This window comes from Microcaecilia unicolor, chromosome 2 (assembly GCF_901765095.1).
Source record: "Microcaecilia unicolor chromosome 2, aMicUni1.1, whole genome shotgun sequence".
In the NCBI taxonomy this organism is placed as follows: domain Eukaryota; kingdom Metazoa; phylum Chordata; class Amphibia; order Gymnophiona; family Siphonopidae; genus Microcaecilia; species Microcaecilia unicolor.
The window spans coordinates 659,660,124-659,673,782 of NC_044032.1; the positions used below are offsets into that span (position 1 = coordinate 659,660,124).

General features: G+C 46.0%; 1 protein-coding gene across 1 annotated transcript in view; it reads right to left on the reverse strand.

Moving 5' to 3' along the window:
- Positions 1-13,659, reverse strand: part of LOC115462256 (bifunctional heparan sulfate N-deacetylase/N-sulfotransferase 3-like) — a gene marked incomplete in the record, with an annotated part of 197,607 nt that overhangs the window by 13,291 nt on the left and 170,657 nt on the right. Inside the window, 2 exon segments of the mRNA XM_030192266.1 lie at positions 12,100-12,202; positions 12,286-12,395. Of these exon segments, the coding sequence (XP_030048126.1) occupies positions 12,100-12,202; positions 12,286-12,395 (213 nt within the window).

A 13,659-nucleotide genomic window follows, 5' to 3' on the forward strand; every position in this document is an offset into this window, starting at 1 on the left:
TAGGTAGCGGATATTAGAAGTCAGCCAAGGTTGGGGGTTTTGTACGCCTTACAGGGCGGGTCATCAAAGGTGCAAGAGTGTCTATAAGAAATTTGATTTAAAAAATTACAATAATCTAATATAATAAAACGCACCGTGAACGTTCTAATGAGGACAACGTTCTGTGAAGCCCTGAAGCCCTGAAGCCATCTGACGTCACTGAAGCTGTAGGGTTCGTGGATTCGTGGTGTGAAGCCTTCAAGCCAGCCAGCCGTCTCTGCCCCGCCCTCGCGAAAAAAACAAACAAATCGGGAAGCGAAACGTCAGGGAAGGAGGCGGCGCTCCCGACGTCTAGCCTTCCCTTCGCTGTGTTCCGCCTTCAAAATAAGGCGGAACACAGCGAAGGGAAAGCTAGACGTCGGGAGCGCCGCCTCCTTCCCTGACGCTTCGCTGCACGAACCGCCACGGAGGTAAAGTTAAAAAGAATAATAAAAAAAAAAAGGGATGCATGGATGCGAGGCATGGATGCGAAGGGGGGGGGGGGGGAGAAGAGGGCGGCCCAGGCTGGGACATGGGAGAGAGAGTAGCATGGATGCGAGGGGGGGGGGGGGGTCATGGAAGGGCGAGAGGGGACTTGCTGGAAAAGGATGAATGGAGGCGGCAGGGGACAGAGGAGCATGGATGGGTATGGATTAGGAGGACAGGGCACAGGGAGAGAGGGGAATTACTGGAAATGGATGAATGGAGGGGGCAGGGGACAGAGGAGCATGGATGGATATGGATTGCAGAGCAGGCCTCAGGCAGAGAGGGGAAATGCTGGATAGGGAAAAATGGAGGGGCCAGGTGACAGAGGAGCATGGATTGGAAGGGCAGGACTCAGGGAGAGGGGAATTGCTGCATAGGGATGAATGGAGGGGACAGATGGGCATGGATGGATATGGATTGCAGGGCAGGCCTCAGGCAGAGAGGGGAAATGCTGGATAGGGATGAATGGAGGGGGCAGGTGACAGACAAACATGGATGGCCATGGATTGGGAGGGCAGGGCTCAGGGAGATAGGGGAATTGCTGGAAAAGGATGAATGGAGGGGGCAGGGGACAGATGGCCATGGATTGGGAGGGCACGGCTCACACTCTCTCTCTCATATACAATGTCTTTCTGACTCTCACTCTCACACACTCTGTCTCACACTGTATCACATTCACTCTCTATGTGCCACACAGTCACTCACACACTCGCTTGGTCTCATACACTCACTCTCACAGAGAATCTGTGTCTCACACACACTCTCTCTCTCGCCCACACACACACACTCTCTCTCACACTGTGTCTCACATACACACTTGCACACACTCTCATTCTCACACACACACTCTCTCACAAACACACTCACACCCAGAGTCACTCTCTCTCTCACACACTCACACTTTCACTCTGACTCTCAAACAGTCACTCTCACACACACTCTCTCAAACATACACACTCCAAGGAAAACCTTGCTAGCGCCCGTTTCATTTGTGTCAGAAACGGGCCTTTTTTACTAGTTATAAATAAATCAGGAAGGACAGGGTTTTCTGACTAATGATGGTGAAATGAGTAATAGACAGCATTGCTCTTCTGAAGTCTTTCCTCCTCAAAAATTGGCTATTTGAGAGTTTGGTAAATAGTGAAATAACAGATGGCTGGTTTTGAAGATTCATAGTGTAGTCTGTTGAGTCAAAGGATTTTGGAGCTTGTTTTCATTAACATTTCAGGAAGTAACACTATTACCACACAAAGCTAATTCAATCTGCCGAAATAACATTTTTGCATATTGCATTTTTAGTGCTCTACATTTTGTGCATCCAGTGTAAAGATGGATAATCAAATGCAAACAATCAATAAACAAACACCACATCAGGTGATACCTTCTTATTGGACTAATCTAATCCATTTCTTGACAAACTCAGGTCAGAGTAAAAGGGGACAAGAAACAGAAACTCAGAAGAGAGTGGCCCAAGTCCCTGCAAAATGCCAAGCTGCAAACTGTGCCAGCACATATCACAGGATCCCACAGCCACCCACACGCAAAGACATTCAACGTATTTTATTTATTTGTTACATTTGTACCCCACATTTTCCCACCTATCTGCAGGCTCAATGTGGCTTACATAATACCGTAAAGGCGTTCGCCAGTTGGTTGATAACAAATACAAGGTTGTATTGTGGTCGAATGAGGTAGGTGTGTGTCAGGCACCATGAAGGTCGAAGGGAAAGAAGATTTTATATTGTCCATTACGATCATTGGTTGAGCTGTGTTGCTGGGTGTTGGGATTTACGTTGGATCGGTGGGGGTAAGCCTTTTTGAAGAGGTTGGTTTTTAGTGATTTTCTGAAGTTTAGATGGTCATGGATTATTTTTACAGCTTTTGGGAGTCCGTTCCATAGTTGTGCGCTTACGTAGGAGAAGCTGGATGCGTAACTTGTTTTGTATACCAATCAATGCACAAAAAGTGAGCAGGGCTGCGGGTATTGCTGAGACAGGGAGCCATAGTCTGAGGAAAGCCAGGGCTTAGACCTCCACTAACACTGATTGTGACCTTACATAGTAAACATAGTAAACATAGTAGATGACGGCAGAAAAAGACCTGCACGGTCCATCCAGTCTGTCCAAGAAGATAAATTCATATGTGCTACTTTTTTATTTGTACTGTCCTCTTCAGTGCACAGACTGTATAAGTCTGCCCAGCACTATCCCCGCCTCCCAACCACCAGTCCCGCCTCCCACCACCAGCTCTGGCACAGACCGTAAAAGTCTGCCCAGCACTATCCCCGCCTCCCACCACCAGCTCTGGCACAGACTGTATAAGTCTGCCCAGCACTATCCCTGCCTCCCACCACCGGCTCTGGCACAGACCGTATAAGTCTGCCCAGCACTATCCCCGCCTCCCAACCACCAGCCCCGCCTCCCAACCACCAGCTCTGCCACCCAATCTAGGCTAAGCTCCTGAGGATCCATTCCTTCTGCACAGGATTCCTTTATGTTTATCCCACGCATGTTTGAATTCTGTTACTGTTTTCATCTCCACCACCTCCAGCGGGAGGGCATTCCAAGCATCTCCGTGAAAAAATACTTCCTGACATTCTTCTTGAGTCTGCCCCCCTTCAATCTCATTTCATGCCCTCTAGTTCTACTGCCTTCCCATCTCCAGAAAAGGTTCATTTGCGGATTAATACCTTTCAAATATTTGAACGTCTGTATCATATCACCCCTGTTTCTCCTTTCCTCCAGGGTATACATGTTCAGGTCCGCAAGTATCTCCTCATACGTCTTGTAACGCACATCCCATACCATCCTCGTTGCTTTTCTTTGCACCGCTTCCGTTTTTTTACATCCTTAGCAAGATACGGCCTCCAAAACTAAACACAATACTCCAGGTGGGGCCTCACCAACGACTTGTACAGGGGCATCAACACCTCTTTTCTTCTGCTGGTCACACCTCTCTCTATAGGCTGCAGAGAATACCTTCTCCTGCTTTAGACTTAGCCTGGCCTCAGAATGACATCCTATAGTATATCTCCTATCAAACTGAGCTCTCTTTTTCATCAAGCACTGCCATTTCCTCCCCTCACCCTCCCCACTGACAGTTTGAACTTCGTGGGTGTGGCTTGGATCTCTTTCAGGGAGAGAAAACTAACAACTTATAGCAGCAGCTTCAGAGAGCATTTTCCATCTCACAGATAGGCTGCAGAGAATACCTTCTCCTGCTTTAGACTTAGCCTGGCCTCAGAATGACATCCTATAGTATATCTCCTATCAAACTGAGCTCTCTTTTTCATCAAGCACTGCCATTTCCTCCCCTCACCCTCCCCACTGCCAGTTTGAACTTGTGGGTGTGGCTTGGATCTCTTTCAGGGAGAGAAAACTAACAACTTATAGCAGCAGCTTCAGAGAGCATTTTCCATCTCACAGATAGGCTGCAGAGAATACCTTCTCCTGCTTTAGACTTAGCCTGGCCTCAGAATGACATCCTATAGTATATCTCCTATCAAACTGAGCTCTCTTTTTCATCAAGCACTGCCATTTCCTCCCCTCACCCTCCCCACTGACAGTTTGAACTTCGTGGGTGTGGCTTGGATCTCTTTCAGGGAGAGAAAACTAACAACTTATAGCAGCAGCTTCAGAGAGCATTTTCCATCTCACAGATAGGCTGCAGAGAATACCTTCTCCTGCTTTAGACTTAGCCTGGCCTCAGAATGACATCCTATAGTATATCTCCTATCAAACTGAGCTCTCTTTTTCATCAAGCACTGCCATTTCCTCCCCTCACCCTCCCCACTGACAGTTTGAACTTCGTGGGTGTGGCTTGGATCTCTTTCAGGGAGAGAAAACTAACAACTTATAGCAGCAGCTTCAGAGAGCATTTTCCATCTCACAGATAGGCTGCAGAGAATACCTTCTCCTGCTTTAGACTTAGCCTGGCCTCAGAATGACATCCTATAGTATATCTCCTATCAAACTGAGCTCTCTTTTTCATCAAGCACTGCCATTTCCTCCCCTCACCCTCCCCACTGACAGTTTGAACTTCGTGGGTGTGGCTTGGATCTCTTTCAGGGAGAGAAAACTAACAACTTATAGCAGCAGCTTCAGAGAGCATTTTCCATCTCACAGATAGGCTGCAGAGAATACCTTCTCCTGCTTTAGACTTAGCCTGGCCTCAGAATGACATCCTATAGTATATCTCCTATCAAACTGAGCTCTCTTTTTCATCAAGCACTGCCATTTCCTCCCCTTTGAACTTCGTGGGTGTGGCTTGGATCTCTTTCAGGGAGAGAAAACTAACAACTTATAGCAGCAGCTTCAGAGAGCATTTTCCATCTCACAGATAGGCTGCAGAGAATACCTTCTCCTGCTTTAGACTTAGCCTGGCCTCAGAATGACAACCTATAGTATATCTCCTATCAAACTGAGCTCTCTTTTTCATCAAGCACTGCCATTTCCTCCCCTCACCCTCCCCACTGACAGTTTGAACTTCGTGGGTGTGGCTTGGATCTCTTTCAGGGAGAGAAAACTAACAACTTATAGCAGCAGCTTCAGAGAGCATTTTCCATCTCACAGATAGGCTGCAGAGAATACCTTCTCCTGCTTTAGACTTAGCCTGGCCTCAGAATGACATCCTATAGTATATCTCCTATCAAACTGAGCTCTCTTTTCATCAAGCACTGCCATTTCCTCCCCTCACCCTCCCCACTGACAGTTTGAACTTCGTGGGTGTGGCTTGGATCTCTTTCAGGGAGAGAAAACTAACAACTTATAGCAGCAGCTTCAGAGAGCATTTTCCATCTCACAGATAGGCTGCAGAGAATACCTTCTCCTGCTTTAGACTTAGCCTGGCCTCAGAATGACATCCTATAGTATATCTCCTATCAAACTGAGCTCTCTTTTTCATCAAGCACTGCCATTTCCTCCCCTTTGAACTTCGTGGGTGTGGCTTGGATCTCTTTCAGGGAGAGAAAACTAACAACTTATAGCAGCAGCTTCAGAGAGCATTTTCCATCTCACAGATAGGCTGCAGAGAATACCTTCTCCTGCTTTAGACTTAGCCTGGCCTCAGAATGACATCTTATAGTATATCTCCTATCAAACTGAGCTCTCTTTTTCATCAAGCACTGCCATTTCCTCCCCTTTGAACTTCGTGGGTGTGGCTTGGATCTCTTTCAGGGAGAGAAAACTAACAACTTATAGCAGCAGCTTCAGAGAGCATTTTCCATCTCACAGATAGGCTGCAGAGAATACCTTCTCCTGCTTTAGACTTAGCCTGGCCTCAGAATGACATCCTATAGTATATCTCCTATCAAACTGAGCTCTCTTTTTCATCAAGCACTGCCATTTCCTCCCCTCACCCTCCCCACTGACAGTTTGAACTTCGTGGGTGTGGCTTGGATCTCTTTCAGGGAGAGAAAACTAACAACTTATAGCAGCAGCTTCAGAGAGCATTTTCCATCTCACAGATAGGCTGCAGAGAATACCTTCTCCTGCTTTAGACTTAGCCTGGCCTCAGAATGACATCCTATAGTATATCTCCTATCAAACTGAGCTCTCTTTTTCATCAAGCACTGCCATTTCCTCCCCTCACCCTCCCCACTGACAGTTTGAACTTCGTGGGTGTGGCTTGGATCTCTTTCAGGGAGAGAAAACTAACAACTTATAGCAGCAGCTTCAGAGAGCATTTTCCATCTCACAGATAGGCTGCAGAGAATACCTTCTCCTGCTTTAGACTTAGCCTGGCCTCAGAATGACATCCTATAGTATATCTCCTATCAAACTGAGCTCTCTTTTTCATCAAGCACTGCCATTTCCTCCCCTTTGAACTTCGTGGGTGTGGCTTGGATCTCTTTCAGGGAGAGAAAACTAACAACTTATAGCAGCAGCTTCAGAGAGCATTTTCCATCTCACAGATAGGCTGCAGAGAATACCTTCTCCTGCTTTAGACTTAGCCTGGCCTCAGAATGACATCCTATAGTATATCTCCTATCAAACTGAGCTCTCTTTTTCATCAAGCACTGCCATTTCCTCCCCTCACCCTCCCCACTGACAGTTTGAACTTCGTGGGTGTGGCTTGGATCTCTTTCAGGGAGAGAAAACTAACAACTTATAGCAGCAGCTTCAGAGAGCATTTTCCATCTCACAGATAGGCTGCAGAGAATACCTTCTCCTGCTTTAGACTTAGCCTGGCCTCAGAATGACATCCTATAGTATATCTCCTATCAAACTGAGCTCTCTTTTTCATCAAGCACTGCCATTTCCTCCCCTCACCCTCCCCACTGACAGTTTGAACTTCGTGGGTGTGGCTTGGATCTCTTTCAGGGAGAGAAAACTAACAACTTATAGCAGCAGCTTCAGAGAGCATTTTCCATCTCACAGATAGGCTGCAGAGAATACCTTCTCCTGCTTTAGACTTAGCCTGGCCTCAGAATGACATCCTATAGTATATCTCCTATCAAACTGAGCTCTCTTTTTCATCAAGCACTGCCATTTCCTCCCCTCACCCTCCCCACTGACAGTTTGAACTTCGTGGGTGTGGCTTGGATCTCTTTCAGGGAGAGAAAACTAACAACTTATAGCAGCAGCTTCAGAGAGCATTTTCCATCTCACAGATAGGCTGCAGAGAATACCTTCTCCTGCTTTAGACTTAGCCTGGCCTCAGAATGACATCCTATAGTATATCTCCTATCAAACTGAGCTCTCTTTTTCATCAAGCACTGCCATTTCCTCCCCTCACCCTCCCCACTGACAGTTTGAACTTCGTGGGTGTGGCTTGGATCTCTTTCAGGGAGAGAAAACTAACAACTTATAGCAGCAGCTTCAGAGAGCATTTTCCATCTCACAGATAGGCTGCAGAGAATACCTTCTCCTGCTTTAGACTTAGCCTGGCCTCAGAATGACATCCTATAGTATATCTCCTATCAACCTGAGCTCTCTTTTTCATCAAGCACTGCCATTTCCTCCCCTTTGAACTTCGTGGGTGTGGCTTGGATCTCTTTCAGGGAGAGAAAACTAACAACTTATAGCAGCAGCTTCAGAGAGCATTTTCCATCTCACAGATAGGCTGCAGAGAATACCTTCTCCTGCTTTAGACTTAGCCTGGCCTCAGAATGACATCCTATAGTATATCTCCTATCAAACTGAGCTCTCTTTTTCATCAAGCACTGCCATTTCCTCCCCTCACCCTCCCCACTGACAGTTTGAACTTCGTGGGTGTGGCTTGGATCTCTTTCAGGGAGAGAAAACTAACAACTTATAGCAGCAGCTTCAGAGAGCATTTTCCATCTCACAGATAGGCTGCAGAGAATACCTTCTCCTGCTTTAGACTTAGCCTGGCCTCAGAATGACATCCTATAGTATATCTCCTATCAAACTGAGCTCTCTTTTTCATCAAGCACTGCCATTTCCTCCCCTTTGAACTTCGTGGGTGTGGCTTGGATCTCTTTCAGGGAGAGAAAACTAACAACTTATAGCAGCAGCTTCAGAGAGCATTTTCCATCTCACAGATAGGCTGCAGAGAATACCTTCTCCTGCTTTAGACTTAGCCTGGCCTCAGAATGACATCTTATAGTATATCTCCTATCAAACTGAGCTCTCTTTTTCATCAAGCACTGCCATTTCCTCCCCTTTGAACTTCGTGGGTGTGGCTTGGATCTCTTTCAGGGAGAGAAAACTAACAACTTATAGCAGCAGCTTCAGAGAGCATTTTCCATCTCACAGATAGGCTGCAGAGAATACCTTCTCCTGCTTTAGACTTAGCCTGGCCTCAGAATGACATCCTATAGTATATCTCCTATCAAACTGAGCTCTCTTTTTCATCAAGCACTGCCATTTCCTCCCCTCACCCTCCCCACTGACAGTTTGAACTTCGTGGGTGTGGCTTGGATCTCTTTCAGGGAGAGAAAACTAACAACTTATAGCAGCAGCTTCAGAGAGCATTTTCCATCTCACAGATAGGCTGCAGAGAATACCTTCTCCTGCTTTAGACTTAGCCTGGCCTCAGAATGACATCCTATAGTATATCTCCTATCAAACTGAGCTCTCTTTTTCATCAAGCACTGCCATTTCCTCCCCTCACCCTCCCCACTGACAGTTTGAACTTCGTGGGTGTGGCTTGGATCTCTTTCAGGGAGAGAAAACTAACAACTTATAGCAGCAGCTTCAGAGAGCATTTTCCATCTCACAGATAGGCTGCAGAGAATACCTTCTCCTGCTTTAGACTTAGCCTGGCCTCAGAATGACATCCTATAGTATATCTCCTATCAAACTGAGCTCTCTTTTTCATCAAGCACTGCCATTTCCTCCCCTCACCCTCCCCACTGACAGTTTGAACTTCGTGGGTGTGGCTTGGATCTCTTTCAGGGAGAGAAAACTAACAACTTATAGCAGCAGCTTCAGAGAGCATTTTCCATCTCACAGATAGGCTGCAGAGAATACCTTCTCCTGCTTTAGACTTAGCCTGGCCTCAGAATGACATCCTATAGTATATCTCCTATCAAACTGAGCTCTCTTTTTCATCAAGCACTGCCATTTCCTCCCCTCACCCTCCCCACTGACAGTTTGAACTTCGTGGGTGTGGCTTGGATCTCTTTCAGGGAGAGAAAACTAACAACTTATAGCAGCAGCTTCAGAGAGCATTTTCCATCTCACAGATAGGCTGCAGAGAATACCTTCTCCTGCTTTAGACTTAGCCTGGCCTCAGAATGACATCCTATAGTATATCTCCTATCAAACTGAGCTCTCTTTTTCATCAAGCACTGCCATTTCCTCCCCTCACCCTCCCCACTGACAGTTTGAACTTCGTGGGTGTGGCTTGGATCTCTTTCAGGGAGAGAAAACTAACAACTTATAGCAGCAGCTTCAGAGAGCATTTTCCATCTCACAGATAGGCTGCAGAGAATACCTTCTCCTGCTTTAGACTTAGCCTGGCCTCAGAATGACATCCTATAGTATATCTCCTATCAAACTGAGCTCTCTTTTTCATCAAGCACTGCCATTTCCTCCCCTCACCCTCCCCACTGACAGTTTGAACTTCGTGGGTGTGGCTTGGATCTCTTTCAGGGAGAGAAAACTAACAACTTATAGCAGCAGCTTCAGAGAGCATTTTCCATCTCACAGATAGGCTGCAGAGAATACCTTCTCCTGCTTTAGACTTAGCCTGGCCTCAGAATGACATCCTATAGTATATCTCCTATCAAACTGAGCTCTCTTTTTCATCAAGCACTGCCATTTCCTCCCCTCACCCTCCCCACTGACAGTTTGAACTTCGTGGGTGTGGCTTGGATCTCTTTCAGGGAGAGAAAACTAACAACTTATAGCAGCAGCTTCAGAGAGCATTTTCCATCTCACAGATAGGCTGCAGAGAATACCTTCTCCTGCTTTAGACTTAGCCTGGCCTCAGAATGACATCCTATAGTATATCTCCTATCAAACTGAGCTCTCTTTTTCATCAAGCACTGCCATTTCCTCCCCTCACCCTCCCCACTGACAGTTTGAACTTCGTGGGTGTGGCTTGGATCTCTTTCAGGGAGAGAAAACTAACAACTTATAGCAGCAGCTTCAGAGAGCATTTTCCATCTCACAGATAGGCTGCAGAGAATACCTTCTCCTGCTTCCACCCACCCTACCCCTCTACCCACCCACCCCTAGAGTGACATGTCTTATATAACCTCCCTATCAACCCACTCATTACTTTACCTCACCCATTTCTATTCTTCTATCACCTTCTCCCACTACTCCAACCAGAGTTACACCTAATCACACTGACCACCCTTCAACATCTTCTGTCCTTCTGTGACTGTTCTCTTGTGCTTGACTGCTTAAATATTTTAAATTTAAATGCTTTACTTTTTGTCTATTAGATTGTAAGCTCTTTGAGCAGGGACTGTCTTTCTTCTGTGTTTGTACAGCGCTGCGTACACTTTGTAGCGCTCTAGAAATGTTAAATAGTAGTAGTAGTAGTATACAGCCTAGTAACCTTCTAGCTACGGCCACCGTCTTGTCACACTATTTCATCGCCTTCAGATCCTCAGATACTATCACCCCAAGATCCCTCTCCCCATCCGTACCTAGTAGACTCTCACCACCTCAGGCAAAATCATAAAGCACGATGTGGGTTATTTGTAATAGGCTCCATTGACAGTAATGGGGTGGGTGTTACATGGTTAATACCCATAGAGTTTAACACCAGCTGTACCTTAACGTAACTCACCTTGAGCTATCAATGAAAGAGCCTGAGCTAAACCTAAAAATCCAAAAGATGAGAATAAGAGAAGGAAGAGAGCACTGGAGAAGCCGCCAGGAGTTAAAATGAAAAAAACACTTATAGCTAACGGAACAGAGACTATCAGACAAATTGTTTTAGGCTATGTTTCAGCTACTTGTATTTTTGTTCTGGTGGCTGCAGCCATGTACTTAAAAATACATCATTTAGCATTTATGGCTTTGGTGGTGAATTTCAGCTAAAGGTATTTGTTTTGCTTTATTATTTTACTATTCTCAAAACAAATGTCTCTTTGTGACAGTGTTGAAGTAGTCACAGCTGTGAGTGACATTAAAGGATCTTCTGAGAGATAATTAAGATATCAGTCATTTTATTATCCACTCTGTTGTTGCTTTTTGATTCACCTGACTGACCACTTGCAGGAGGCAGATTCATTGCTGAGCTTAGTAGTATTTTTTCATGGAGAGGGTGGTGGATATGTGGAATGTCCTCCCGTGGGAGGTGGTGGCGATGAAAACGGTAACGGAATTCAAACATGCGTGGGATAAACATAAAGAAATCCTGTTCAGAAGGAATGGATCCTCAGGAGCTTAGCGGAGATTGGGTGGCAGAGCCGGTGGTTGGGAGGCGGGGCTAGTGCTGGGCAGACTTATAGGGTCTGTGCCGGGGCTGGTGGTTGGGAGGCGGGGCTAGTGCTGGGCAGACTTATAGGGTCTGTGCCAGAGCTGGTGGTTGGGAGGCAGGGTTGGTGGTTGGGAGGCGGGGATAGGGCTGGCCAGACTTATACGGTCTGTGCACTGAACAGGACAGTACAAATAAAAAAGTAGCACATATGAATTTATCTTCTTGGGCAGACTGGATGGACCGTGCAGGTCTTTTTCTGTCGTCATCTACTATGTTACTATGTATTAACAAGCTGGTAATATACAAGCAAAATGAACGCATGCTTTTCTGTCTCTTACGGCTTAAGAAACTAACACAGCTGTATAATTATGGTATAACCTATGGTGTCTTTGATGCTGCATTTATCAGATTTATGGACTGCTGGCATCATGGTATATGAAAGCTGTACAAAGAGAAGGTACCACTAAGATTAACTGCAGAGAAACCGAAGGTGGCTCATTCAGGCAAAATCAAGAGCTGAACAATTTTCAAGTCTGGGCAAGCTTCATGCGAACGGACAATGCAATCATAAAGACGGCAACATTCTCCCCAAGGGGGTCATCAAGGGTTACCAGATCAAGGTTTCCACAGGTCTAGAAGGCCAAGTCTGCTGAAAACTACTCTTGAAAGTTGGCCAAAAAAGATGTATCACCTTCTGTACTGTTTGTTATCGCTGCATATCACAATACAGTTGCAAAGTTCAAGACTGACCTCCGTGTCCATTCCTGGATATTTCCTGCCTTTGCTTCTTCCCAGACACCTGGTTTTCCCTTCTTCCAGAAGCTGGCACCAGAAGCCTTTGTGTGAATCGAACCTGCAATGTGTATAACCTCAGTGAGGACCCTGCAAGTTAGTTCATTCATGGTATCTAACACTGAGCACCAGAAACAGACTTACGTCAGGGCTTCTGAGTAATTATAATGGGGAGAGACCCCCAGGAACCTCTGCACGTTGTCCATTACAATGACAGGGTCGGTTCTTAGCTGTTGCCCATCTACAATTAGTAACTGAAAAACAGGATTAGCATATGTAAAAGAGCAGAAACACACAAGAGGACTGGATACATATTTCAGCCAGCATCATACTCAGGTTTTTTTTTGAAGTGGCCAATTTCTACTTTAAAACAGACAATAATAAACCTTTTAGCTGCATAAACAGAGCAAAACAGATTTGTACCTGCACAAAAATCTTCTTAAGTGAACATGGTCCTATGTCTGCTTTCTTTTTTTGTTAAATGGTTCAGTTTATTTGATATACCGCAAATAAGAAATTTTTACATGCATTGAAATGTGGGTGGAAAAAGATCAAGGTGGTGAGTGCACACATCTCAGGTACTTTCTGGTGGGCACTTTTTCCAGCAGGTCATTTCCATCTGAAGGTTTATTTCTAGGCCTTAAAATTGCCAGTGAGGCTTATAAGTACCAGGGGCACCATGGCTACCCTTGAGTAAGGCCAACAAAAGCGCCCATGGCTTCCTGCTGAGCTGCTCCTCTTTGCATTTGCTCCCAGCTACCTGCTCTCAGCCCCGTGGTTCTGGCACTCCCTTCTTTGCACCTTCTGTGGGTCCAGCATTTTTCTTTCAACTCTCTACCCCCATAGCCCACAAACTTCTAGTGGGTCACTGGTAGTAGAAGCGATGCAAAAACACGCTGCTTCCTGCCGAGCAGCTGCTGTCAGATCCCACCTCCTATGATACGACTTCTTGGCAGTGGGAAGAGCAAGGGGCTGGCTGGACAGAAGCAGTGTGTCTTTGCATTGCTGACACTGCTAGTCACCTACTGAAAGTAGGAGGAGTGGCCTAGTGGTTAGAGTGGTAGACTTTGGTCCTGGGGAACTGGGTTCGATTCCCACTTCAGGCTCAGGCAGCTCCTTGTGACTCTGGGCAAGTCACTTAACCCTCCATTGCCCCCGGTACAAATAAGTACCTGTATATAATATGTAAGCCACATTGAACCTGCTATGAATGGGAAAGCGCAGGGTACAAATGTAACAACAAAAAAAGTCTACGGAGATGTAATGGTAGGGCGAGATTAATTAATTTATTTATCAAGTTTCTATCTTGCATTATCTATAAAATCTAAGCAAGATGGCAGGCTTTGGGGGGGGGGGGGGGGGGGAGAGAGGTGAACTTTTCACCTCTAGGAGGCTCCAGGGAATAGTTACAGTGATATGAAGCCTGTCACTTCTGGGACTGAAAGCACAAGAAAGTGGAAAAAGAGCTGGGATGGGGAAACATTTTTGGCAGAGGGTATGCCAGCAAGAGCGCTTCGG